At 47.3% G+C, this 26904-nt stretch overlaps 1 protein-coding gene across 1 annotated transcript in view; it reads right to left on the bottom strand.

Annotated features, from left to right (window-relative positions):
* The window catches only part of IPO13 (importin 13), a 370551-nt gene that overhangs the window by 190047 nt on the left and 153600 nt on the right, over nt 1-26904 (bottom strand). The window contains exons 3-4 of the mRNA XM_069227822.1: nt 19609-19749; nt 8335-8476 (exon numbers count right to left, since the gene is read on the bottom strand). Coding sequence (XP_069083923.1) covers nt 8335-8476; nt 19609-19749 — 283 coding nt within the window. The remainder of the gene's footprint in view (nt 1-8334; nt 8477-19608; nt 19750-26904) is intronic.

Raw genomic sequence — 26904 nt, 5'->3', positions numbered from 1 at the left:
CTTAGCACCTGGATGGGTATCTCTTTCTTGTTCCAAGTTTACACCAATGTTTTTTTATTTCATTCTTAGAGCATTAGGCCCGTGGAGTCGGGCAGAAAATCCACCTGAATGTTTTGGGCTAAATGGTCCAAGGGGATCCCAAGCTGAGCCACAGCCAGGCATCTGGCTCGAACGTTCAGTGCTTTACCCACCTCTTCCTTGCATCCACCCCAAAATGAAGAAAGGAACAAACTAAAGTAGTGTTGCAGAAGCCAGAGAATGGTAAGAAAAAGACAAATGAAAAGCCTAGGCTCAGGGTCCTGAAGGTGACCTTCCGCGGGCTCTGTGGAGAAGTGTGGCACAGTGGTTAGAGTGGTAGACCCGTGATGCAGAGATCTGGCCCGGGACCAGGGTTCAATTCCCACCTCGGCGGCTCTTGGGCTCAATTCCCTTGGACCAGATAATTCTCGCCTTGGTGCCTAATCTAATTAATGGGTCCCACTCTGTAACTCTGGGCAATAGCTTGCTTAATCTCCACAACGGCCCTCACAGCGCTTGGATGCCTGGCTTCACCCTGGGGCTATCCAGGAGTGGGTGCCTCACAGCGAAAAGCCAGGAGGGGTTCCACAGCGGTATGCGTAGAGCGCTTTGAGACCCTAACGGGTGAGTAGTGCGCTATATAAGTGCGAAGTTTACAGTTTTACAGTTTACAGTTTATACGACAGGGCCAGCAGGGTAAAGCAATGCAGCCCCATTCTGGTCAAGGAGCCGATGGGATGAAGAGAACTGATGGCAAGAAGTTAAAGCCAGAAGTCTGCAGTGTTTCCAGACGGGGCAAAGATAGGAACTAGCATTATTAAGTAACAAGGGTTGGGTATACGTAAATGGTGAAGGACTATTCGACATGGTCAAATGCAATAGTTGACTTGAATATATGTATAAAACTGCGACCAGATGACTCAACAGTTAAACAGCTCGAGCAGATTATGTAGGCGAGTAAAGGATTTAACGCTCAGCGTTTTAACTGCACAGGTCATGAGCGAGAGCAAACTGAGGCCTTGTGGAAGGCTCAGTAGCAAGAGAAGGTTCATTCAGAGCCAGGGTCTGCTTGGCTTCCGTGCAGAATACGTCTCCTGAGGTGAAGCCGTGTCCATGGACCAGGCTCAATGGCGACTTCGAAACTCACACACTCCCTTCCATACAGTCTCAAGATGCTGCTTTGTTTAGCAGACACAGAACACTCTGAAGCACTATGGCAACCTCAGGACTATCACAACAAGGCCCTCAACGCTCATGAAGCTTTCTGGTTCAATTGGTACAGCACATCCTCTAAAGCGCCCTGTCTGCCTCAGACTCTCCCAGCATCCTTTGGCTGAGCTCCCATGCAGCCTGGTTCAATAGCTACTGATCACTCTAAAGCTCCCTGTCTGCCTCAGACTCTCCAGGTAATCCTTGGCTGGGCTCACATGCAGCCTGGGTCACTAGCCAAAGACAACTCTAATGCTCCCTGGCTGCCTAGGCCTCTCCCAGTATCCTTTGCTGGCTCACATGCACCCTGGGTCACTGGCCAAAGACAACTCTAATGCTCCCTGGCTGCCTTGGACTCTTCCAGTATCCTTTGCTGGCTCACATGCACCCTGTGTGCCCCCCTCCAGCCCCAGGATACGTACAGGGCTTTATTTATTTGGTGCAACGCTGCGGCTACAAACAAGACCAGGATACCAGATGCTCTCAGTGAGACACTCGGGCAAGAGGAACCCATCTTTACAACATGCAGCAGACATTCCTGCCCCAACAATGCAAATATGGCAGTGAGACTATGTAAGGTGTGTATGTTTGCTGGGATCAGTGGAATCCATTTTTGATGCCCTGGTTTAGAATAGCACAAGATGGAGAATGGATACAGATTCCCCCACAGAAAGGAGGTGCACTGATGTGTTCCTGCAGCTGGAGGTTGGGGACTCAGACACTTACGTGTGGGAGGTTGGAGGCAGGGCTACTCTTAGAAAGTCTATGGAGTCTTATTAGCAAGGGATTACAGATTAGATTTCCTGAGCACTGCCATGCGGTACGTGGTGTGCGAGGCAGAGCGAGTCAGCAGATTCTATTGTTAAAGGTTGGTACGTTTCTTAGCAGGGCCTGATCCTTTTGTCTTTCCCGGATTGCCACTTGAGGAAAGCTGGTGACAATTCACAACCACAATTCATTGGGCCCAAGACTGCTGAACAAGACGAGCACCCATTAGATCGGTCTGGAGACTGCAACTGATGAAGACGACAAGCACCTGTAGGATCAGTCCAAAGGCTGCAAGTGATGAAGCCTATGAGCATCTGCCATATTGGCCCAGAGGCGGCAACTGCTGAAGTAGAATAGCTTCTGCCAGTCCGGCCTCCTGTGCCGATACCTTCAGCAATCCCAGCGAAAGGAGAAAGACAGCCACAAGATTTCAGAAGATGCTGCGGTAGATAGATCTGGGGACCCACCAGCACCAGGAAAGCATCTTCTCTACTAAGCAGGTAAACACAAGGCCCAACACATCTGAGGTTTGGTGCGTGACATGCTCCCCACATGCCCTTCCACTACTGCCGGGGCTCTGTGTCCCAGTATCAGAGGCAACAGGCAGTAGAAGCACGACTGTGTCAAAATACAACGCGCCGTCTAAAACACCATCAGATACAGCACCTCAGTGTCCCTATCTGATCCCCACCCTCATTCAATACAGTCTCAGACTTACAATGAAAACTCTGCTGTCAACTGACATATCCGTGTCACTCATTTTTCAGTTCCAAAAACAAACACATCATCACCAAGTCTAGTGCCGGACTAGAGTAAACTAGTCTGCCTCACAAGAAGAGTACTTGAGTGATGCTGAATAGCCTTGAAGAGCTAACTATGGGTCAGCCGCACATGGCTTCTTTGAGACTGATCATACTCCCACCCACATCGCTCTCAGTCTGTTTCGATACTGAGCACCATGCAAACCAGTGTGGGTCGCTCTGCCCGTCTTCTCAGACTTCCACCTGTGCTTTGTCTCAAACTGAGGTTCAATGACTGACAGGCCACACACAGTCCCTCACCTTCTTGCTTTGGGCTGAGGCCAGTGTCCTACACTTACAAGCAACAGTTGGCAAAAGCATGTCTGAGTCAAAACCTAGTGCTTCAGGCTGAAGCCAGCAGATATGGTACAAAGTCGAGAATGGAGGGGGTGTGGGGGGGGGGGGGTTTGCACACATTCTAATTTCCCAAAAACACAATCTAAGACCGTCTCTCCCTTAAGGAAATGACCCTACTAAGCAAGTGGTCAGCTCGAAGCTTTCAAACGGTTACACTAGTAAAGTTGTTTAGCACATTGACACCAAATCCCTCCCACTGAACACCAATGCTCGTCTCACCTAAACTGGTTTAGTGACCTCTGACCTTAAGCTGCAAGGGAGAACAGGCTCACAATCTAGCTCTCCATTCTAGCATCCCAGCTGGCTTGGTCTTCGAAGGTTCCCTGTAGCAGTATGCAGTCCCACCCACACACATTTCGGTCTTATTTCCTCTAATTCTTCGTGGGAAGGTGGCTGTGACCCCCCCCCCCCCAACCAGCCTAAGACTGAAGACCCCTGCAAGGTCCTTGAGAGGGCACTAGCTGTTCAGCAACCCTCTCATGGAAAAAGGGGCTGGTCGTGCATTCGAGGCTGGGAAACTAAATACAATTCATTTATATACTATAAAGGAAACACATGCACTAAGAACATAGTTAGGGATTTCTCAATGTGCAGAATGAAAATACCAGCATTATCTAGGAGAGAAAAGAAAGGGATGCCAATCATGAAAAACAAATCAGATTTTCTACACTGCCTGAGAAGCCTGTGACCGCTCGCCCTTGCTACCCAAGAGTCAAGTCTGGAAAGTGTGTACTTCTCCCAGTTTGAACAGCAATAGTTGGTCAGCCCCAGGACGCTAGTGGCAAATGACCCCAACACAAAGGTTGTGTTCTACTTGCCTCTAAGGGGCACATACAGAATAACTCAAAACGGGCAGTGCAGCAAGAGGCTGAAACACAGGGGGGGCGGGGGGGTACTATAATATTCTGAGGCCGATGGACCACGAGTCTGGAGAGCGATGGCCATAAAATGGATTGCCTTCCATCCCATCAGGTAACATGGAGGACTCAGGAGTGAATTCTGCACCCTCCAATCCTTGCTCTCACAATGGTGAGACACAGGCCAGACTGCAAGCAATGGGTGTCAAGGCAAGCAAAGCAGAGGCTGCACAGGCGAGCAGGTCACCCGCCGGGCCTCTCCACAGACCTCTGGTTCTGATAATGCTCTTGAATCTTAGGTCACACTAGTCAGATACTGCACCCAGTGTGGCTGTAGAGGAGCTGGAGACTGCCCTAGGCAGAGAGTCCCTGCCTGATGGAGGGCAGACTTTGCTGTATCAAAAGTCATAGTCAAGTGTGGTGCACTAAGTCAGAAGGAGGCCATTTCTGACCAGGGCACTAAACCCACTCTTCCTGCATGAAGGGTACATCTACCGTGCAGCTTCGAGGTTCAAGGCCTAGTCTTGGCCTTCAGGGTTACAGCAATGCAGAGTCCTGTGGGTGGTCCACCTTTTCAGGTGCACAGACTCTCTTTAGAAATCAAAAGTGCTAAGGTCTGCCTGAGGAGAGCCAACATATAGGTAAAGTTGTATGCACTGGAGGAATAATCATCTGTGTTCAATGTAATAAGAATCCAAAGTTAGACTGAGAAAAAACCTCCAAAGATGGGAAGGAGTGTATGTACGGATGCAGCAAAGGGCAGGACACTAGCACAAATACATCCTGGGGAAAGACAATCCAGAAGGACCAGCACTTACCTCCGTAGGAACCAGAATGACCCCCTAACACTCAGAATGACAAGAAACATCCCTTTCATTAAAACCTGATCAAATCTGACCACAAGAACAAGAAGCTCTCTCGCGCAGGGATGCAGAGAAAAGGCTTCTTACGCAAATCACCAGCTGCCCCTGGTTTCCCTATAGCTTTGGTTGGGGGCAGAAGTCATCCTCACCTCACAGGTACCTTCTACCCTGATTCTACCATAGGAGCAGCGAGAGTACCCAGAGAGCAGCTCTCAGGTTTTTCAATATTCAAATCTACTAAGCAGTAAAGAGGTCACACAAGAACACACATAATGAAGGTAGGATTGCAGTGGTCATGGTACCAAGAGAGGCCTTGAACTGCGAGACCGTCCATGCTCGCAAAATCAGCATCAGCACATACTACATGGCTAATGTCAGACTGTTAGAGAAGCATAAACTGTGTGTCTGGTGGTAGTGAAGCATAAACTACGTGTCTGGTGGTGTGAAGCATAAACTACGTGTCTGGTGGTAGTGAAGCATAAACTACGTGTCTGGTGGTAGTGAAGCATAAACTACGTGTCTGGTGGTAGTGAAGCATAAACTACGTGTCTGGTGGTAGTGAAGCATAAACTACGTGTCTGGTGGTAGTGAAGCATAAACTACGTGTCTGGTGGTAGTGAAGCATAAACTACGTGTCTGGTGGTAGTGAAGCATAAACTACGTGTCTGGTGGTAGTGAAGCATAAACTACGTGTCTGGTGGTAGTGAAGCATAAACTGTGTGTCTTGTGGTAGTCAAGTATAAACCACGTGTCTGGTGGTAGTGAAGCATAAACTACGTGTCTGGTGGTAGTGAAGCATAAACTACGTGTCTGGTGGTAGTGAAGCATAAACTGTATGTCTGGTGGTAGTGAAGCATAAACTACGTGTCTGGTGGTAGTGAAGCATAAACTACGTGTCTGGTGGTAGTGAAGCATAAACTACGTGTCTGGTGGTAGTGAAGCATAAACTACGTGTCTGGTGGTAGTGAAGCATAAACTACGTGTCTGGTGGTAGTGAAGCATAAACTACTTGTCTGGTGGTAAACTACGTGTCTGGTGGTAGTGAAGTATAAACTACGTGTCTGGTGGTAGTGAAGTATAAACTACGTGTCTGGTGGTAGTGAAGTATAAACTACGTGTCTGGTGGTAGTGAAGTATAAACTACGTGTCTGGTGGTAGTGAAGCATAAACTACGTGTCTGGTGGTAGTGAAGCATAAACTACGTGTCTGGTGGTAGTGAAGCATAAACTACGTGTCTGGTGGTAGTGAAGCATAAACTACGTGTCTGGTGGTAGTGAAGCATAAACTACGTGTCTGATGGTAGTGAAGCATAAACTACGTGTCTGGTGGTAGTGAAGCATAAACTACGTGTCTGATGGTAGTGAAGCATAAACTACGTGTCTGGTGGTAGTGAAGCATAAACTACGTGTCTGGTGGTAGTGAAGCATAAACTACGTGTCTGGTGGTAGTGAAGCATAAACTACGTGTCTGGTGGTAGTGAAGCATAAACTACGTGTCTGGTGGTAGTGAAGCATAAACTACGTGTCTGGTGGTAGTGAAGCATAAACTACGTGTCTGGTGGTAGTGAAGCATAAACTACGTGCCTGGTGGTAGTGAAGCATAAACTACGTGCCTGGTGGTAGTGAAGCATAAACTACGTGTCTGGTGGTAGTGAAGCATAAACTGTGTGTCTGGTGGTAGTGAAGCATAAACTACGTGTCTGGTGGTAGTGAAGTATAAACTACTTGTCTGGTGGTAAACTACGTGTCTCGTGGTAGTGAAGTATAAACTACGTGTCTGGTGGTAGTGAAGCATAAACTACGTGTCTGGTGGTAGTGAAGCATAAACTACGTGTCTGATGGTAGTGAAGCATAAACTACGTGTCTGGATGGTAGTGAAGCATAAACTACGTGTCTGGTGGTAGTGAAGCATAAACTACGTGTCTGGTGGTAGTGAAGCATAAACTACGTGTCTGGTGGTAGTGAAGCATAAACTACGTGTCTGGTGGTAGTGAAGCATAAACTACGTGTCTGGTGGTAGTGAAGCATAAACTACGTGTCTGGTGGTAGTGAAGCATAAACTACGTGTCTGGTGGTAGTGAAGCTTGTCTGGTGGTAGTGAAGCATAAACTACGTGTCTGGTGGTAGTGAAGCATAAACTACGTGTCTGGTGGTAGTGAAGCATAAACTACGTGCCTGGTGGTAGTGAAGCATAAACTACGTGTCTGGTGGTAGTGAAGCATAAACCACGTGTCTGGTGGTAGTGAAGTATGTCTGGTGGTAGTGAAGCATAAACTACGTGTCTGGTGGTAGTGAAGCATAAACTACGTGTCTGGAGGTAGTGAAGCATAAACTACGTGTCTGGAGGTAGTGAAGCATAAACTACGTGTCTTGGGTTAGTGAAGCATAAACTATGTGTCTGGGGTTAGTGAAGCATAAACTATGTGTCTGGTGGTAGTGAAGCATAAACTGTGTCTGGTGGTAGTGAAGCATAAACTGTGTGTCTTGTGGTAGTGAAGTATAAACTACGTGTCTGGGGTTAGTGAAGCATAAACTATGTGTCTGGTGGTAGTGAAGCATAAACTACGTGTCTTGGGTTAGTGAAGCATAAACTGTATGTCTGGTGGTAGTGATGCATAAACTGTGTCTGGTGGTAGTGAAGCATAAACTACGTGTCTGGTGGTAGTGAAGCATAAACTACGTGTCTGGTGGTAGTGAAGCATAAACTACGTGTCTGGTGGTAGTGAAGTATAAACTACGTGTCTGGTGGTAAACTATGTGTCTGGTGGTAGTGAAGTATAAACTACGTGTCTGGTGGTAGTGAAGCATAAACTACGTGTCTGGTGGTAGTGAAGCATAAACTACGTGTCTGGTGGTAGTGAAGCATAAACTACGTGTCTGCTGGTAGTGAAGCATAAACTATGTGTCTGGTGGTAGTGAAGCATAAACTATGTGTCTGGTGGTAGTCAAAAATAAACTAATTGTCTGGGGTTAGTGATGCATAAACTATGTGTCTGGGGTTAGTGACGCATAAACTAGAATAACCGGTATCAGGGTGTTTGTTAAATGTAAACTATATGTCTAGTGTTTTTAAAGCATCAATAAGATGTCTGGTATTGGGATACATCCAGTGTCAGGGTGGTAAAGCACAAACTGTATGTCTGGTGTTAGTGAAACATAAACAAGATGTCTGGCGTCAGGGTGCTATCGAACCATGATCTAAATGTCAAGTATCTGCGAGAGGGAAGTAGAAACTATACCTTTGTTGCCATTGGTACAAACATGCCGTGTTCTGGGCATCTGGAGTCAGGCCTGAGAAACACTGTGTACTACAGGCTGAGTGCCAGCAGCTGGGCAGTGCCATGCATTCGGAGCTTGGTATTAGAAGTCTGGCAGTTCCAAGTGCCAGCTGCTTGCTGTTAGGAGGAAGTTGTAGTAGAGCATGGTGGACAGTAAGTTTTACAAGCTGCATTTCTGTACTCACCTGTAACGTGTACCAGAAGGTGAGAGTTAGAGAGCTGGTGGTTTCGTTGACAGGGTAGTGCCCGGGGATGCCAGTGCAGAACATGATCATATTAACCAGTGCCAAGAAACTTTGCCAGTGATCAACCTGGTCCAACAACGCCCTGCGAGAAACCAAAGAAAAGAGTTAAAAAGGCCATGTTTTTTGTCAAATGTGGAGCAAATCAGTGATGTACATTGTCGAGGACAGTTTAAGATCACACTGGCCCATCGAAAATCAGCGTACCGCTACTTTCCCAGCATTCCGTGCTCACTTGCCCTCAGAAACATATTAAAGATAACCGAGACTTGGCTTCTGAACAAGTTTATTTTATTGAAATACCTTTTAGGGTGTGGCATACTTTTAGGGGTGTCATAGGCATACTTTGAACTGGACAAAAGAGGAATAAAGAAGTAAGAGCACCCTCAAGGTTTGTGTCTAGATTATACTCACTGTGGGAAGCAGTGAGCAGTGCCAAAGGTAAAGACGCCCGACCCTCCCATTAGGTAGCGATGTAAGTTCCTTCCTTGGTACAAAATGCTAGAGAGCTCACATTCCCTTAGTGCCCTTGCACATGAAGCTGGCTACGTAAGCCTCCCTTAGACTCCTTGGCACAGGAAGCTGGCTACGTGAGCCTCCCTTAGACTCCTTGGCACAGGAAGCTGGCTACGTGAGCCTCCCTTAGACTCCTTGGCACAGGAAGCTGGCTACGTGAGCCTCCCTTAGACTCCTTGGCACATGAAGCTGGCTACGTGAGCCTCCCTTAGACTCCTTGGCACAGGAAGCTGGCTACGTGAGCCTCCCTTAGACTCCTTGGCACATGAAGCTGGCTACGTGAGCCTCCCTTAGATTTCTTGGCACAGGATGCTGGCTACGTGAGCCTCCCTTAGACTCCTTGGCACAGGAAGCTGGCTACGTGAGCCTCCCTTAGACTCCTTGGCACATGAAGCTGGCAACGTGAGCCTCCCTTAGACTCCTTGGCACATGAAGCTGGCTACGTGAGCCTCCCTTAGACTCCTTGGCACATGAAGCTGGCTACGTGAGCCTCCCTTAGATTTCTTGGCACAGGATGCTGGCTACGTGAGCCTCCCTTAGACTCCTTGGCACAGGAAGCTGGCTACGTGAGCCTCCCTTAGACTCCTTGGCACATGAAGCTGGCTACGTGAGCCTCCCTTAGACTCCTTGGCACAGGAAGCTGGCTACGTGAGCCTCCCTTAGACTCCTTGGCACATGAAGCTGGCTACGTGAGCCTCCCTTAGACTCCTTGGCACATGAAGCTGGCTACGTGAGCCTCCCTTAGACTCCTTGGCACAGGAAGCTGGCTACGTGAGCCTCCCTTAGACTCCTTGGCACATGAAGCTGGCTACGTGAGCCTCCCTTAGACTCCTTGGCACATGAAGCTGGCTACGTGAGCCTCCCTTAGACTCCTTGGCACATGAAGCTGGCTACGTGGGCCTCCCTTAGACTCCTTGGCACAGGAAGCTGGCTACGTCAGCCTCCCTTAGATTTCTTGGCACAGGATGCTGGCTACGTCAGCCTCCCTTAGACTCCTTGACACATGAAGCTGGCTACGTGAGCCTCCCTTAGACTCCTTGGCACATGAAGCTGGCTACGTGAGCCTCCCTTAGACTCCTTGGCACATGAAGCTGGCTACGTGAGCCTCCCTTAGACTCCTTGGCACATGAAGCTGGCTACGTGAGCCTCCCTTAGATTTCTTGGCACAGGAAGCTGGCTACGTGAGCCTCCCTTAGATTTCTTGGCACAGGAAGCTGGCTACGTAAGCCTCCCTTAGATTTCTTGCTATGGGATTGCTGGTAGCCAAGTCTCCCTTAGATTCCTTGCTATGGGATTGCTGGTAGCCAAGTCTCCCTTAGATTCCTTGCTATGGGATTGCTGGTAGCCAAGTCTCCCTTAGATTCCTTGCTATGGGATGCAGGTAGTCACGTCTCCCTTAGATTCCTTGCTATGGGATGCAGGTAGTCACGTCTCCCTTAGATTCCTTGCTATGGGATGCAGGTAGTCACTTCTCCCTTAGATTCCTTGCTATGGGATGCAGGTAGTCACGTCTCCCTTAGATTCCTTGCTATGGGATTGCTGGTAGTCAAGTCTCCCTTAGATTCCTTGCTATGGGATGCTGCTAGTCAAGTCTCTCTTAGATTCCTTGCTATGGGATGCTGCTAGTCAAGTCTCTCTTAGATTCCTTGCTATGGGTTGCAGGTAGTCAAGTCTCTCTTAGATTCCTTGCTATGGGTTGCTGCTAGTCAAGTCTCCCTTAGATTCCTTGCTATGGGATGCAGGTAGTCACGTCTCCCTTAGATTCCTTGCTATGGGATGCAGGTAGTCACTTCTCCCTTAGATTCCTTGCTATGGGATGCAGGTAGTCACGTCTCCCTTAGATTCCTTGCTATGGGATGCAGGTAGTCACGTCTCCCTTAGATTCCTTGCTATGGGATGCAGGTAGTCACGTCTCCCTTAGATTCCTTGCTATGGGATGCAGGTAGTCACGTTTCCCTTAGATTCCTTGCTATGGGATTGCTGGTAGCCAAGTCTCCCTTAGATTCCTTGCTATGGGATGCAGGTAGTCACGTCTCCCTTAGATTCCTTGCTATGGGATGCAGGTAGTCACGTTTCCCTTAGATTCCTTGCTATGGGATGCAGGTAGTCACGTCTCCCTTAGATTCCTTGCTATGGGATGCAGGTAGTCACTTCTCCCTTAGATTCCTTGCTATGGGATGCAGGTAGTCACGTCTCCCTTAGATTCCTTGCTATGGGATGCAGGTAGTCACGTCTCCCTTAGATTCCTTGCTATGGGATTGCTGGTAGTCAAGTCTCTCTTAGATTCCTTGCTATGGGATGCAGGTAGTCAAGTCTCTCTTAGATTCCTTGCTATGGGATGCTGCTAGCCAAGTCTCCCTTAGATTCCTTGCTATGGGATTGCTGGTAGTCAAGTCTCTCTTACATTCCTTGGCAGAGGACGCTGGTAGCCAAGGTTCCCCAAGATTCCTTGGCATGGGATACAGGATAGCCAAGGTACATTTAGTTCTCTTGGTCCAATCAGAAGATGTTAGCACCCCCTGGTCATCTTAGCAACTCTGCCACTGCACCGCCACAATCTCTCCAACTCCGCTACGACATCACCTAGCACTTTGCTACTCCGCGACTGCATTGCCCAGCCCTCTGCAACTGCACCACCACACTATCTCCAACCGGCGACTGCACCACCCACCCCACTGCAACTTCACCGCCCCACCCTCTCCAACCTGCGACTGCCCCACCCAGCCCTCAACAACACTGCAACCCTACCAAACAGCCCTCTACCACCCAAGCTACTACACCACCCAGCCATCTGCTAACCTGGCACCAGGATTCTTTGCATCACCCTGCCCTCTGCTTATCAGTGTCAGCACCACCAAGTCTGCTGCTCACAAAATCCTGCCACACGGGCCACTAGGGTCTCCAATGCTTGCTCATGTGACAGGTCACCGTAATTAGCTCCGCATACAATGTGGGTGCTTCTTAGCTGGGCCCTGAAGTGCACTGTTCCTTGGCTTAGAAACTATTGCACTCTCTGATTGCTCCATTAGAACAACTGGTAAATGCAACAGGGCATCTGACAAGTGCAAAACGGCAGATCAGTGAAGATTCATTTCAGGAAAGAGTGGAGGACTTGATCCTTTGTTCGGTTTAATAGTCAGAGTTATACACGATCTTGCATTAGCCCAGCCAGAGACATGTGTCTAAAAAAAAGGGCATGTCTTATTTGTTGATAGTGAAATAGGGCAGTTAAAAAGAAGAAAGAGAATTCCAGATCATGATTGCACTTTCCAGGGCCCAGGCCCAATGCTTGCACAGGAGTGCACTACAATCTGGAACACTTGGGCAGTGCTCAGTAGGCTTGGCGATGTTGCAGGCTACAGGAGATGTTCACTAACGTCAAAGAATTGAGCAAAGGAATCAACGAAGACACTAGAATAAATAAGGTTTGCTGGGATAAATCAGTCCTAGCCATCAGTATCTCAGTGGCCCTCAATGCAAAGCTTGACAACTCAGTGGGTTAGTGGCTTTGTACCTGGGAATCCAGCAAAAACTGTCCCAACATGAAACTACTAAAAAAGAACAGGAGTTCTGCCCACAAAAAGGTACTTAGTGTGCAGTGAACCCAGTTACCCAATGTCTGGATTGTCAAGCAATCCGGTAGTCAGTGTCGTGCTCATAGGACCCAATTCACTGCAGAGGTCAACTGGTACTGGAGTTGGGCTTACACTGTAAGTAAGTTCCTTAGGGGATTCTGAATTCATAATCCCCTTTCTCAAAACTGGCCAGTGACAGTAAAGATTTTCTGTTGGTGAGACATCCCCAGGCTAGAAGTCCCAAATGGACACACTGGGCCAGATCATCAGCTGGGGGTGGTGATCAAGGATTTAGGATCATTGTCCTACTGCAAGTTCAGTCGGCAATATCCGACAGTGTGAGAGCTAAAGAGACACTTTAAAGGATTCTGAAGTCTGCGCGACTGACTACAGCAAACATGACACTTCCCCACCTCAAGGATGATGATGTTTGCCCCCAAGACCAGAAGCTGGCACGTACAGGCTTTCATAAAGTCATGTAGGGTACAGGGCGGGTGGCGAACAAGGTAGGCTTGCCACACTGGCTGCACAGGAATGATCTTTGTAGGTGGTTTGGATGTGCTTAAGTCGGTGCTGATCACTGAGCTGCCGAGTCCTCCTGCTGCATCAAGATGACCTTCGTGTTGGCCTCAGTCCGCCGCCCATGACTCCGTCGCCTGGTCAGAGCCTGGCTCCTCTCCGTAACTTGTAGGTCATCGCAGGAGGGCGCATCCAGTTTCTTGCCCCGGTCCTTGCTTTGAGGCAAAGTCTTGTTCCGGATAAACATCTCTCCAGTCTGAGAAGCATAGACTCTTTCAGCCCATGTAAAGTGCCACTACTGGCTGCAAGGGACCGACATGTACCCTGCTTCAAGAGACAGCTGCAGAAAGGCAGGTGCCACCGAGCCAAACTTGCTTTCACCTGTTAACACTCTTTGTAGCACAGTGCATCTATGCAGGCTTTCGTTTGCCTGTAATGCCACTTATGGAGCAGAGAGACACTGAATGGTCAATGGAATGTGGACTGCAGCATCCTATCCAGGGCTTCCTCTAGCGAGGGAATGTCCAGCACGTGATGGGTTACAGGAGGTCAGTTACGTCTACTGAGCATAGTTGTGCTGGACAGGGAAGGGCTAGCATTAATGGCCATTAATAACATGTCTGAAGCACTGAAGCTTAGGGTGAGGACATGTACCACCATAGGAAAAACTGTGAAATACGGAACAAAGTCAACAATGCAAGAACGCCCCAGGAAGGTCTAATAAAGCCAAGAGATGCACAGCCAAACCACTTTTAGGTTGAATAATTAAAGTGCAAGCACAACACAGGTATTCTGTTTGATGGGAAATAGCCACCCTCTACCAGGAATGGCAGTATCCTGTGAACGAATGACCGGGCCCGCATAGACGTCTGTTCTGCTGGTCAATGTCATTACAACAGAGAATTCCTGAAGTGGATAGAAGACCTTTATCTCTCCCAGCATAAAAACAAAGTCAGAAGATAAAAAATTAATAGGGCAGAGTGGCACAGCTTTCCGGGCCATTCAAGGTCCCAGAATATGTACTGTTGGTGCTAGTCTATTTTTAGCACAAGTTGTTTACCACTTTGACACTAGATAAAATAAAGGGTATTATATGGTTTCCTGATTAACTGTGTTCAGCACCCTGTTGTCACTGACCAGTGGAATCTTAGATGACCTGTTAAGTGGACCCTACAACTTAATCTCTGACTCGGTTGGCAACCTACGTTATTAACATTTGGTGAGGGGGAGATCCAGGGAAACGCCAGTGTGTAGGCACCCTGGCTTCCAGGTTAGTATCTCTTCTTCCAGGGAGGCATTTGGTGATGGGAAGTGCCTGGTTCTGGATCTTCTATGTCACAAGTCAGCCTCACATTCAAGATGGGCTTGGTTTCTCCTCGAGATACAAGCAGGGCTTCCTGGGTAAGCCCATTTCAGGAGGTCTGTCATATGGAATCTTATTAGGTTAATTGAGTTTGCGTTCAGAAATAGGCATCCTGGCATACATGAAATTGTAAGGAAAATCCTTTCTCCAGTTTTCTGACGTGCTGCCAGTCACGCTGCTCCAGGTCCTCATTCTCTCATCAAGATGTCTGCTACCATTATGCTCTTCCACATAAAAACCTACGGAAAAAGTAGCTCAACTTAGGTAATCATCTTTCCCATTGGTACTCAATTTTAACTGCAGATTCCTCAACTTCACAATCCTCCCAGGAGCTAGTTTGGAGCTGGAACCTTGAAGCAACTCTCCCACACCCAGTAGGTGGCGTGATGACTCAGTATACATTCCAGCTTCCCTGGTTATGGTGTCAGGGATCTATATGTTACCATCCACGGTACTGGCATCCGTTTCCATCCTGTTGTTTCAACACCCTTGGAGTCAAGAGGCATGGACGACAAAAGAAGCAGCTAGACAGCTGCAGTAATGCAGAAGATCTTGCACTGAAAGGTGAGAAATAACAAAGGGTCAATCCAGTCTGGCACCTCGAGGCCAGAGTGGTACAAACGGTCAAAGTGACACTGGGACACAGATGAGTACATAGACCTGGCAACAGTATACCAAACCACCAGGCTGGAGAGGTTGAAATGAAAATAAAAAGTATAAAGCGCTCTAATACCCAGGGGGGCCAAGGCACTAGTGTCCAGAAAAAGGTTGTGTACTGAACAAGGGAAAAGATGCTAAGTAAAAATTGTTGCTTAAAAAGCCAAGTTTTCAAGGCTTTTCTGAACGCTGATATATATGATTTATGTTTCAATTCCAGGGGGAGAGAATTCCAAAGTCTAGATGTCCCAACAACAAAACTTCTTCTGCCCCAAGAGGATTTTTTTAAATTTAGGAACTATGAGAATGTAGGCTGTGGCAGTTCGAAGTGGTCTAGATATACTATTGAAAGCTTTGCCTGAGATATTTGGGGACAATGCCGTGGAGTGCAATAAAGGCAATGCACAAAGCTTTAAAATCAATGTGCTACTTGAGAGGAACCCAGTGAAGAAGATTAAGCACATGGGAAACCGATTCAAATTTGGGAATGCCTAAGAGTAGATGGACAGCAGTATTCTGTAAGATCTGAATTTTGAGGCATTTTTTCCGAATGTTAACAAACAGGGCATTGCTGTACTCAACTTTAGATAGAACCAAGGATGAAATCACTGTTTTTTTCAAGTTGGACAGGATGTAAGGGAAGATTTTCCTAAGAAGCCTCAAAAGAAAAAAAAATGGCTGAGGTAATAGTGTTAAACATGTCCCTCGAAAGAAAGTTTGCTATCAAAAACTACCCCTATGTTTGTAACCTCATTGACGATCCCTGGGGGGTTGCCTGGAAGCACCAAAAACATCATTCACCACCTCTGCATAGGGGCTGCAGATGCAATCTGGCAGGCGTAGAAGCATCATAATCTGCCATCTCCCAAAAGGATCGGAAATAACAGCCCAACAAGCCTACAGCACTGTAAGAATGGTGAGCTGTGCCTCCCTCCCCTCCAACCAGAACACTCCCTTAACCAGTGCACCAACAGGTTGCCCCTTCTCAAGTTGAAAGAAGGCGCTCCTGGGCCTGGGGACAAAAGAAGCTAGTCAGTCCAATTCACCAAGTGTCACAGAAGACAGAACGGCAACACCCAGGGGACACCCTACTGTGATCCGAGTACTACCAGCCAGAGTGCAGTGATGTCAGGAGTTCTCAACTCCCTAGCACAGGTCTTCCCCAGCCATACGCTGTGTGAATCCCAAAAATTGCTTTCCGAACTTTAATTAAGACTATCTTCTCTATGGATTTCAAGGGTACCACTGTCACCAGGAGTTATTTGCTTGGGTGGGTTCAGTCTAGCTGAGACCCTGAACATCCAGTTGTCTCTAGAAAGATATGGAATACGAGCAGGTAGCGAGTTCAAGGAGGTTGGTATTGGCGCGCCAGGAACAAGAGGCAGGTGAGACGGCATGAGGAAAGAAAAGTGGCTTCAAGTGGTCCTCACAAAAATTAATAATTCCCACCATGGCAAACATATTCACTGTGTAATCGCTCCAGAGGTAAGGCATAAGCCAGTAGACATGGAGCACACCCTTTAACATGAAGCTCATTACAGAACTCTTCTGCACTATTTTGAATGGCCCCACTACTTAGCCTCCAAAGCTCTGGGACAAATGGGCTTCAGCATCGGCACCAACACCTCCTGACAGTCCTGGTACCCAATCAGCGCTGATTTCGGGTTATATCCATCACATCATCAGTTCTTGGCTTCCCAGAAGGTTTTTCCTCGCCTGACCCATGTATTGCACCATAAAAACTATGGGTCTATCACAAAGCACCCAACGTCCTTCTGAAGTGTCCTGTAAGTTCCTTCCAATCCTTACCTGATCAAGGTGGGTGGGCCATGCATTGGTTTGCCAAAGAGTTGTTCAAGGGGACAGAAACCTGACCCCTTCTGTAGAAATTCCCTGTATTGGAATAAAAGTCATGACAGACGTACTGCCATGCCCCCCAAAAGAGAGCCTCTGAGCACCTTAAGGATGGACAACAAGGATTCTGATGAGGTGGAACAAGTGTGCAGAATCTCTCTCAACTAATCAGTCTTTGCCTCCACCATTGCCAGAGGCAATTGTAAAATTAAAGCTACCTTACACTGGCAGAATAAAAGGAGAAGACGGTCTGTCCAAAGGTAGGCTTGAAAAACAATCACTCGGAGATCAAAACACAGGTAGAAAGAAAACCCAAGGAGAATTCTTTCACATACTTAGAGGAAGAAGCAGACACAGCCTCCTTTCCCTCAACAGTGGCCCAAAACGTGAAGCTGGAACAGGAGACAAAAGAACACCCTCTACCCTAGAACGAGGGCAGCATGTCCAGTAGAAATTCATCATTCACACAAACCATTACTGAAGTGTCAACTGTGGGCCACAGTCGGAACTATCTCCCAGCAGAGAGGAATGTAGGACTACGGGAAAAAGGAGGTGGGGATACGAGCCACTGTTGACGGATGCGGTCAAAGACATGAAGGCACTTCGGGGCCTGGTGATGCACCGAAGTGGACCAAAGAGGACAGGACTTAGCCAACTAAGCTTGAGTGAACTACGCTATGTGAATGGTGTTGGCGCTAGGCACTGGAAAGGCGAAGAACAATGCATCAGCGCTAGGCAGGTGTCAGGTTTGAGGACGACTGCAAGGGTGTAGTTAAGCAACAGAGTTACATAGAGGGAGAACTGCCCAAAGAGTGGGAGCAGTGCCAGACATGAGAAACACCCCTGAAGTGAACAGGGGCAAAACTATCACCGCTCCTGCTGAGCGGTCTCATCAGAATTACTCTCGGAGCTGGAACTGAAGCGGCACTTGGAGGGGCAAAGGTCCAACCAATCTGCGCAGTCCCTCGAAGACATCTGTATGCTCATTGGAGGAAAAAGAGGAGATGAGGTAAGGCAGAAAGACCATAATAAGACTAGGTGCAAACGGGGAGCCTAAATGGCAACCACTGCAAGCAAAGAACATCCTGGCAGAGCGCACCAGATCCGCATCGAAGTGTGTGGGCGAAAAAGGAAGGGACTTCAGCATGCTGGGTGGCACCTCCTATGACTGTAATGTCACTACTGGGGGAGGGGCCTGAGCTGGAACCAGGGTGTCCCCTGCTGGAAGAGCTATTTTAAGTTCAAATCCAGTGTGGCAACTGGAAGAATTTATGAGGTGAGAAGTCCTCAAGCAGAAGTACCCATTAGCAGGAGTAGTGAGAAACAAAGTAACATGTATCTCTTTTCCACTGAAATGTGCAGGGAATAGCAAGTAACGTGAAAGATGGCAGCTACCAGGTGTTAACTATCAAATATTAAAATTTCAGAAAAAATTACAGAAGGTGCGTTAGAAAAAATAAACTGACTGGATGGTTCTGAGATTTTTTTTTTTATTGAAGAGACAATTAGTGTTCCAAAACATGCTGGGTGAAACATCTCTTTTAGAAAAAGCATGTTTTGAAATAATTTAAGTCAAATGAGTAAATGCATCATTTACTAAACTTTGCTTCAAAATAAACAATATTTACAGAAAGCTGTGTTTGAACTCCTTGATCTATCCAACATTAGCATGTGTTCCTAAGCACTTAAGAAATAAAGACGCCCAGGCAAAGACCAAGAAAGAAATGTCTAAATACACCCACAAAGCTTCATCTAACCTTGTAGCGGGTTTAAGAACCACTGCAAAGCGCCGATCTACACTGGTAAGCGCCATTACTGTGCCTGCAACATAAAATGAAGCCAGGGGAGAGGGATTCTAGCACTCCCAGTACCTTAAAGTTTTCATCGACTCGGTCTCGTAACAAAAGTCTTACACGTACAGGATATGGCGGTCCACAGGCAAACAACGCGCTATGGACACTTTACCACATTTTTGTAGTACGCTCACCTTTAAATTCAGCCAGTGTTAACCTGAAAATTAGTAAGAAGATCTGGGTCCCTCCTCTTTTTGAGAGGAGGCTCTCAAACCCTAAGCCAGGGGTCTTCAAACTGGGGGGCGGGCCCCACTAGGGGGGCCTCAAATAAGTTTGAAGACCACTGCCCTAAGCACACTTAAGGAGTAACACCTTTTTTAATAGATCTTATCATTCTTAATCTACATAGGAGATAGTGTGAACCTGTCATGGACTTCTGTACCAAAAAGGTCCTTTGCTGGCATGGCACTTGAAAGGTTTAAAAGTGTATTTTGCTTGTATTCGTTTCACAGTCTTTAGAACTACAGGGGTGTAGTTTTGTTGTTTCGTTACCATCCTTTCCTTAGGAGCACCTTCTGCGCCAAGGGGCAAGCGTTCATAGCCTTAGTTGTATCTATATACCTGCAGAAAATGAAAACCCAGGGGATGGAATTCCAAAGTCTCTACTTCACCCAACTATGTTTTCCTGTGGGTATAATTTCTCGGTTACTATTTTTCAGAGCAGTACTCGGCCAAACAAAAAAGTAGGCAAATAATTATGTTTTAGTGCCATATAAAAAGTAAGGTACATTTTTGTCAACAAACATCGCCTTATGGAAGAAATGTAAAAAAGAGTTTTGGCACATGCTATGTGTCAGGCCAAGTAAGGCCTGAGATGGCTCAGTAAGGACACCAGAACACACCCTTAACCCCCACCCCCCCTTCTTCCTTCCACACTCACCGGGAATGGTTCTCTCCCAGAGCCACAGCTATCCGGCACAGACCGTGGGATGTCTCCATGTCTCCGCTCTGCACAGCCTGTCGGAGCTGGTCCTGCAAGGCCAAGACTTGTGGAATAATTTTCAGAAGAGTGTTTACATATCTAGGGAGAAAGAGAGAGCAAGGGCAAATAATTACATGTGATTACGAACATCCATAATGTGGAAGAATAGCAATAGCATCTTTCCTACAAAGCATTTATCAAGAAACCGCTTGTGTGTTCTATTGAAGTATTACAGATCACTTATTTGATCTAAACCAAAAAGTTCTTTCCATGAATGCTGATAGGATGGGTGCTGCAAAATACATGAAGGATCACAGCGATGCAGCCCAAGACCAAGTAATGAACCACAGGCAGGTTGCAGCGGGAACCGGGGAAGGAAAAAAGTGCGTTTTCTATCTTCACAGTGGATTAGAAGCATTGATGTTAGCATTCCTTGGTGAAAACTGGTCTAATCTTAGCTAGCACTTCTACAAAGAAGCCATCTTATGAAACAAGTCAGAAGGATCCTCTCTCCAAGACGGACATCCACCTCTAAGCATGCATTCCAAAATAATACGTCAACCATCTTAGGGGGATGGGTGGGGTCCAACCCCCAGCCGCCACACCAAGGGAAGTGTTATATTGTCCCACTTGGTGTTCGCGTGCTGCACCTGGCTCGTGGCGTGCACGGGAGCGGCGAGTGGAATGTTTGTGTTTGATCGGGAGATGAGGTTCGAGGACAGTTCGGGGCAGCGTTGGTGAACATGGTGGGTCGTTGAGGGACACGCCAGCATTTTCAGAACCAAATAAAAGTATTGGAAGTCAACTCACCTCTTCGTTGCGTCTTCTGTGCCCCGCTGGGAACATAACAGGAAGGCTTCTAATCTCCAAATCATTCACTGGCTCCCAGTCAGAGAGGGAAGCTGGACCGAGATCCTATGCCTAACTAGCAAATCTCTATGTCAGAAAAAGAAGCCTTTCCCTCACATCTCAAATATGCAGTCCCAGCTCAAGAAGGATCACAGACATTTTCCTGTCCCAGTATTATTTATTCAGGACATTGGGTTTTCAGCTGTACAACCTGAGGATCTCCTGTAAGCAAACTCAAGGTCTTTGCTTCAAGGCTCACTTTTCACTTGTAGACATGTGCTGCGACGCAGTAGTACATCCTCAGAAAATTCGGAACGCAATACAAATAGTCTGTGTACCTTCAGAGATTAAATACATCTTTTACAACTATCACCTTAGTGCGCCTTGTAGTAATGCAGTAGCAGGCGACCACAGTCCCGCATTCCACTGAATGCTGCATTCACTGACTATTACATTAATACACTCTTCTTTCCACTTTCATACATCATTGTCCTTTTGCAGATAATTCTCAGATCTTTTTTCCCCAATTTTTGCTTCTCTGTCTCCACTCCTGTACTGCTTCCTTCACTGTTTCTTTCTGTTGTAGCTACTTACTTCTCACCTCATACCCATAGTTTCTCTCGTCTTGACTACAGTGACTGCCTCTTCTGTGTCACCTAAACACCATGACCCAACCCCAGCACCTACGGAACTGCAGCTTTTCCAATCTTCTGTACTCTTGATACTCAACCGCGCTGCTGATTCATTCACTGGCTACCCACACTGCATTGAACGCTCTTCGATCTTATAAGAAGTGTGTTCCAATCCACTCTTATGTCTTATCATCATTTTATGCTTTTTTGTTCAGCCTTTGGAATCAACTCTGTGGCATCTCTTCAGCGAGTAAGGAACGAGTCAACCTCCGACACAGCAACGCAGAGCCACAGCGACCAGGCAGGTCTTAAGACTGATTAATACGTAAGTGTTCTGGCAGCGTATCTTTCAATGTTTCCGATTACGTGTATGTAATTGTCTGGGTGTTGACATATCGAAGCACCCCAACCCTGGTCCCTCCTTATGCTCCTCAGCCCACTATCACCGGATAGTGGATGCGTGTCACACACCTTGGTGTGAAATAATCCCTGCAAAATACAGAAGGATGTATGCAGTGATTTTTCCACACAAAGGTGTATGACATATCTACTGTTAGGCGACAGTCGGCTGAGAAGGTCTTACGATAGTGCCAAAATGAGCAAATGATTATTTCGATATTTTGGGTAAGATTTATCTCATTCCACCACTAGGACCTTCTCTACAGTTCAGAAACCTTTTTAAAAAAAAAAAAAAAAAAAAAAAAAAAAAAAATTTAGACGACAGCTCACATTATTTGTATAAGTTTGAAGATATTAAACAAAAGGAAAGATTTATGAAAATCCATCTAACTTCTGTATCAAGGGTATACACTAAATTAGCTCAGTCTTAAGAGTGATGAATAAGTTACTAGCCTTGGTTAATGCAATCTCTAAGCACTGATTCCTCAACTTCTAAGCTCTCGCCTTGTAAATGTCCGCAGGTGGCAAACTGCTTCAGAAACTCTTGCAAATGCTCCCGTGCACCAACAAGGAATAATATGAGCTTTCATCATAACTCTGTCCTGCATCTGGACATAACAGAGCCACATATAGCCACCATCCCCACCTGCTGATGTCAATGGGCTCTGATTTTTTTTTTTCCACGCTGCTCTAAATGTACAAAAACTAACTTGGGACTGTATAATCCATCAAAGTTCACTCAATTGAGCTGGTAGGCAGGTGGTAAGGAATCTGCGGATATAGTATCCATCTGAGCGAACATCACCAAAGGGTAAGTAACTTATTCTTCTGATGGATAATTCTAACTGCAGATTCCTCACCTACTGAATCAGTACCGAAGCAATGACAACTCCAAGGAGGCAGGACTGGTGAGTGAACTTACACAGGGAATTCCTGCAGGACCAAGCAGGCAAAAGGACCCTCCCTGAAGACTTGAGAATCAATTCAACAGTGATCGATGAAAGTATGAACAGTTGACAAAGTGGCTGCATTGCAGATGTCAAAATCCAGAAGACGCCAAGCAAGGGCTGTAGTAGCAGCTTTTGCCTTTGTGAACTGAGCCCTACGGCCCTCAGAATGATCCTGTATGACAAAGGTCCGCTCCTGGACCACCTTCAATTTCTTTGCACCAAGTAACCTGGCAAACAGTTGATCATCACCTCAGTACTCCTTAGTTACAAGCATAACAGAAGCTAAGGCCAAGCAGAAGTCCAACAAGTGAAGCCTCTCCTCCTCTATGGAAGGATGCAATGGAGAAAAGAATGCAGGGAGCATCATGGACCATCGTACGTGGAAAGCTGAGGACACTAAAAAGTGGTAAGTGGAACAGCTGCATTAATCCCAGTCACTGATAATTGGTTGGGCAGCATTCCAATAGGGAATAGTCAAGCCCAAAATGCCAGGCCAGGCCCCCTCTGAACTGGAACACAAGTCACACCAGACAAGTTATGGCCTATTGGGCCTTATCGGCATCATGCAGCTTGGTTTCAGCAGCACAGTTAGCACGACCCCATGTCATGGCATCCCCAGCGCAATTAGGGCATTACATTAAAACGAAAAGGATGGGTGGCATGCTGCTGTAGCCCTGCTTGAAGCTATCTAGGGATGCACTGACCTTCTCACCAAAACGTCTGGCCCCAACAAAGGGAATATGCATGAATAATGCTTGGATGTCTCTGGTGGAGCGCATACAGGTGTGAAGTGTAATAATAACATTGGTGCCTATTGCACAAACAGATTCAGTGTGCCCAGACTTTAACGAAGAATCGGTTTAGATGAGTCCTGTCCATCTTGGACCATTTGTGCGAGACCAGCACAACATCCCAACATCCAGCCCACTAAGGTCGATTGGGATAGCCCGACCCCCCATACCTGGGTAATGTGTACCAGTAAGCCAGGAAGCCGGCCTGGTGTAGTTCAGGCTAATGTCCTGTGCAGGGTAGAGGTCAGAATCAGCCAAACTGCATCTCAGGAACGGTGTGCGAGTTCCTAGTGATAATCCCAGTGGAAGTGCTCCTCTGCAGAATATAGCGCAGAGGCAGTTTTTAAAATAGAAGCACCGTTCGTGTCATACTGTTTCAGAGGTGCAGGCTCGATGCTATGATATGTTCCCAAGTGAGGAACTGTCTCCACGGGCAATCAGAATACTTAGGGCTTTGCATGTCTGTGCTTAGCCTTGGCGAGTATATAGACTGGAGAGGCGAAGGAGCCGGCTCTCTGCTACCCTCCTCCAGGCCTCAGGTCTCTACCTCCACTGCCCCTTCCCCCCCCCCCCCACCTGCCTGAGGCAGGGGCACTAGCTCTGCTCTGATGCCCTGATCCTGTGCTCTGTTCTACCTCCGCTGACCTCCGCTTCCCGTCCTTGAGTGGGGAGCGGCTGAAAGGCCCTGGGAGTCACATTCCTAAAGATGCAGACAGCAAGCTGCTGCCGGCGGCGGCGATGTGTCACAGTTGCCATGGTGACCGGCGGAGAGGAAATGAAGGGAGAGAGATGGGATGGAGCCTGGAGAAGAGACACCGGCACTAATTACCAAGGCTGCCTGTTAGCCAGTCACTAAGGGACTGAGCTGGAAGCCTGCAGGGGGGTTCACACTTCACCCTGACAAGCAGGCAGCCATCAACCACACGGAGAACAGCCGCGCCGAAACACAGCGAATCAATATAAACTGAACTAAGACACGCACGTAATAGCAGATCTGTGAACTAAATGACAAAACAGCCACACACACAATAAATACACACAGAGAGCAGCTATACCCAAAGACAAAGACTCAATCAAAAGTGGACGGGGACACGAGATTCTACCAGGTCTGCGGACTAAATAACAAAACAGCCAAAAGCCACATACACACGCAATACAAAGAGTACAGCAACACCGCTCAAACACAACTCAGTACCACCTGAACGAGAACACCCCCATTATAGCAGATCCGTGGCCTAAATGACAAAACAGTCAAACACACACAATACAACCACAGAGAACAGCAACACCGAAACACAAGGACACACAGATTACATCAGATCTGTGGACTAAATGACAAATTAACCCCACCCATTCAGCTAGCAAATAGAACGCAAGCACACGTGAGTTACAAACCACGAAGCCAATGGTAAGGAACAGGTGGAATGCATTCCCAGTGAATCTTTCAGAATGTCCCCAAGGACTCATCAGCAAACCAGACAGCTGCACTCTCTGGTAGGCTTTGACGTCAAAGGGTCAGCACTAACCGGAAGGCTCAACAGTATCTGTCGGATTACCACCCAGAGCACTCAAGTCTGAGGCAGATGAAAAGCACAGACCTGACACTGGAGCAAACTGCAGGAGGCCAAAGTATTGACGACGCAGAGTTCCTCAACCTAGGATATTCAAGTGTTCCTTTGCACTGATCCAGAACAGACGAAGGTTTCCAATGGGTGACTCCCAGATCCATGATTCTTTCCCCTCTACTCCATATCCAGTGAAGTCCAGTACACAAACATCTTTTAAATGTTATTTTCCACTCATTCAGCGCAGATTAAATATCTCCATGGGAAACCTGAAGAAAAATGATTCGTTGCACCCTCCCCCAGATCCAGTAAAGTCTAGCTCACATCAACATCATCGGCAGCTAAGACAGTGTTGCTAGTCCTCAATGACCTGCTTAGACAGGAAATGTGTTTTAATTATTTGTTCTTTGATTTAGTTTCATCTATAATTTAGTCCATTCCTCGTAAGCCCTCTCCCTTCTTTATGTGTTATTTCTGTTCCTTCCAAGATTCTGGCATTTGACCCCTTTAGGATGTTGATGTCACCGCCTGGTCAAGATTCCTTTTGTGGTTCTTGACGCCAGGAGAGCTACCTAGAGAATTTGTCTGTGTTGCCTTTGATAAAAGTTCTTCTTACAAGAACTCACTTTAAGAGATTACTGATATCAAAGTACTAATTCTTGCTGACAACACAATCATCACGCGTTCCATAAAAGAGGCCCCTCATTCTATGTGAGAAAGTAGCCTCTTTCTAGCCTTGTTACACCCACTTTTGGCCTGTTTGTGAGTGTATGTCAGGGTGTTTTCACTGTCTCACTGGGATCCTGCTAGCCAGGGCCCAGTGCTCATAGTGAAAACCCTATGTTTTCAGTATGTTTGTTATGTCTCACTGGGACCCTGCTAGTCAGGACCCCAGTGCTCATATGTTTGTGGCCTATATGTATGGGTTACCTGTGTTATGACTAACTGTCTCACTGAGGCTCTGCTAATCAGAACCTCAGTGGTTATGCTCTCTCATTTCTTTCCAAATTGTCACTAACAGGCTAGTGACCAATTTTACCAATTTACATTGGCATACTGGAACACCCTTATAATTCCCTAGTATATGGTACTGAGGTACCCAGGCTATTGGGGTTCCAGGAGATCCCTATGGGCTGCAGCATTTCTTTTGCCACCCATAGGGAGCTCTGACAATTCTTACACAGGCCTGCCACTGCAGCCTGAGTGAAATAACGTCCACGTTATTTCACAGCCATTTTACACTGCACTTAAGTAACTTATAAGTCACCTATATGTCTAACCTTTACCTGGCAAAGGTTGGGTGCTAAGTTACTTAGTGTGTGGGCACCCTGGCATTAGCCAAGGTGCCACCACATTGTTCAGGGCCAATTCCCCGGACTTTGTGAGTGCGGGGACACCATTACACGCGTGCACTACACATAGGCCACTACCTATGTGTAGCTTCACAATGGTAACTCCGAACATGGCCATGTAACATGTCTAAGATCATGGAATTACCCCCCCAATGCCATCCTGGTATTGGGGAGACAATCCCATGATCCCCCAGATCTCTAGCACAGACCCGGGTACTGCCAAACTGCCTTTTCAGGGGTTTCACTGCAGCTGCTGCCAACCCCTCAGACAGGTTTCTGCCCTCCTGGGGTCCAGCAAGGCTTGGCCCAGGAAGGCAGAACAAAGGACTTCCTCAGAGAGAGGGTGTTACACCCTCTCCCTTTGGAAAAAGGTGTTAAGGCAGGGGAGGAGTAGCCTCCCCCAGCCTCTGGAAATGCTTTCATGGGCACAGATGGTGCCCATTTCTGCATAAGCCAGTCTACACCGGTTCAGGGATCCCCCAGCCCTGCTCTGGCGCGAAACTGGACAAAGGGAATGGGAGTGACCACTCCCCTGACCTGAACCTCCCAGGGGAGGTGCCCAGAGCTCCTCCAGTGTGCTCCAGACCTCTGCCATCTTGGAAACAGAGGTGTTGCTGGCACACTGGACTGCTCTGAGTGGCCAGGGCCAGCAGGTGACGTCAGAGACTCCTTCTGATAGACTCTTACCGGTGTTGCTAGCCTATCCTCTCACCTAG

This window comes from Pleurodeles waltl, chromosome 4_1, assembly GCF_031143425.1.
Source record: "Pleurodeles waltl isolate 20211129_DDA chromosome 4_1, aPleWal1.hap1.20221129, whole genome shotgun sequence".
Lineage (NCBI taxonomy): Eukaryota > Metazoa > Chordata > Amphibia > Caudata > Salamandridae > Pleurodeles > Pleurodeles waltl.
This window is presented reverse-complemented; position numbering and strand designations above follow the sequence as displayed.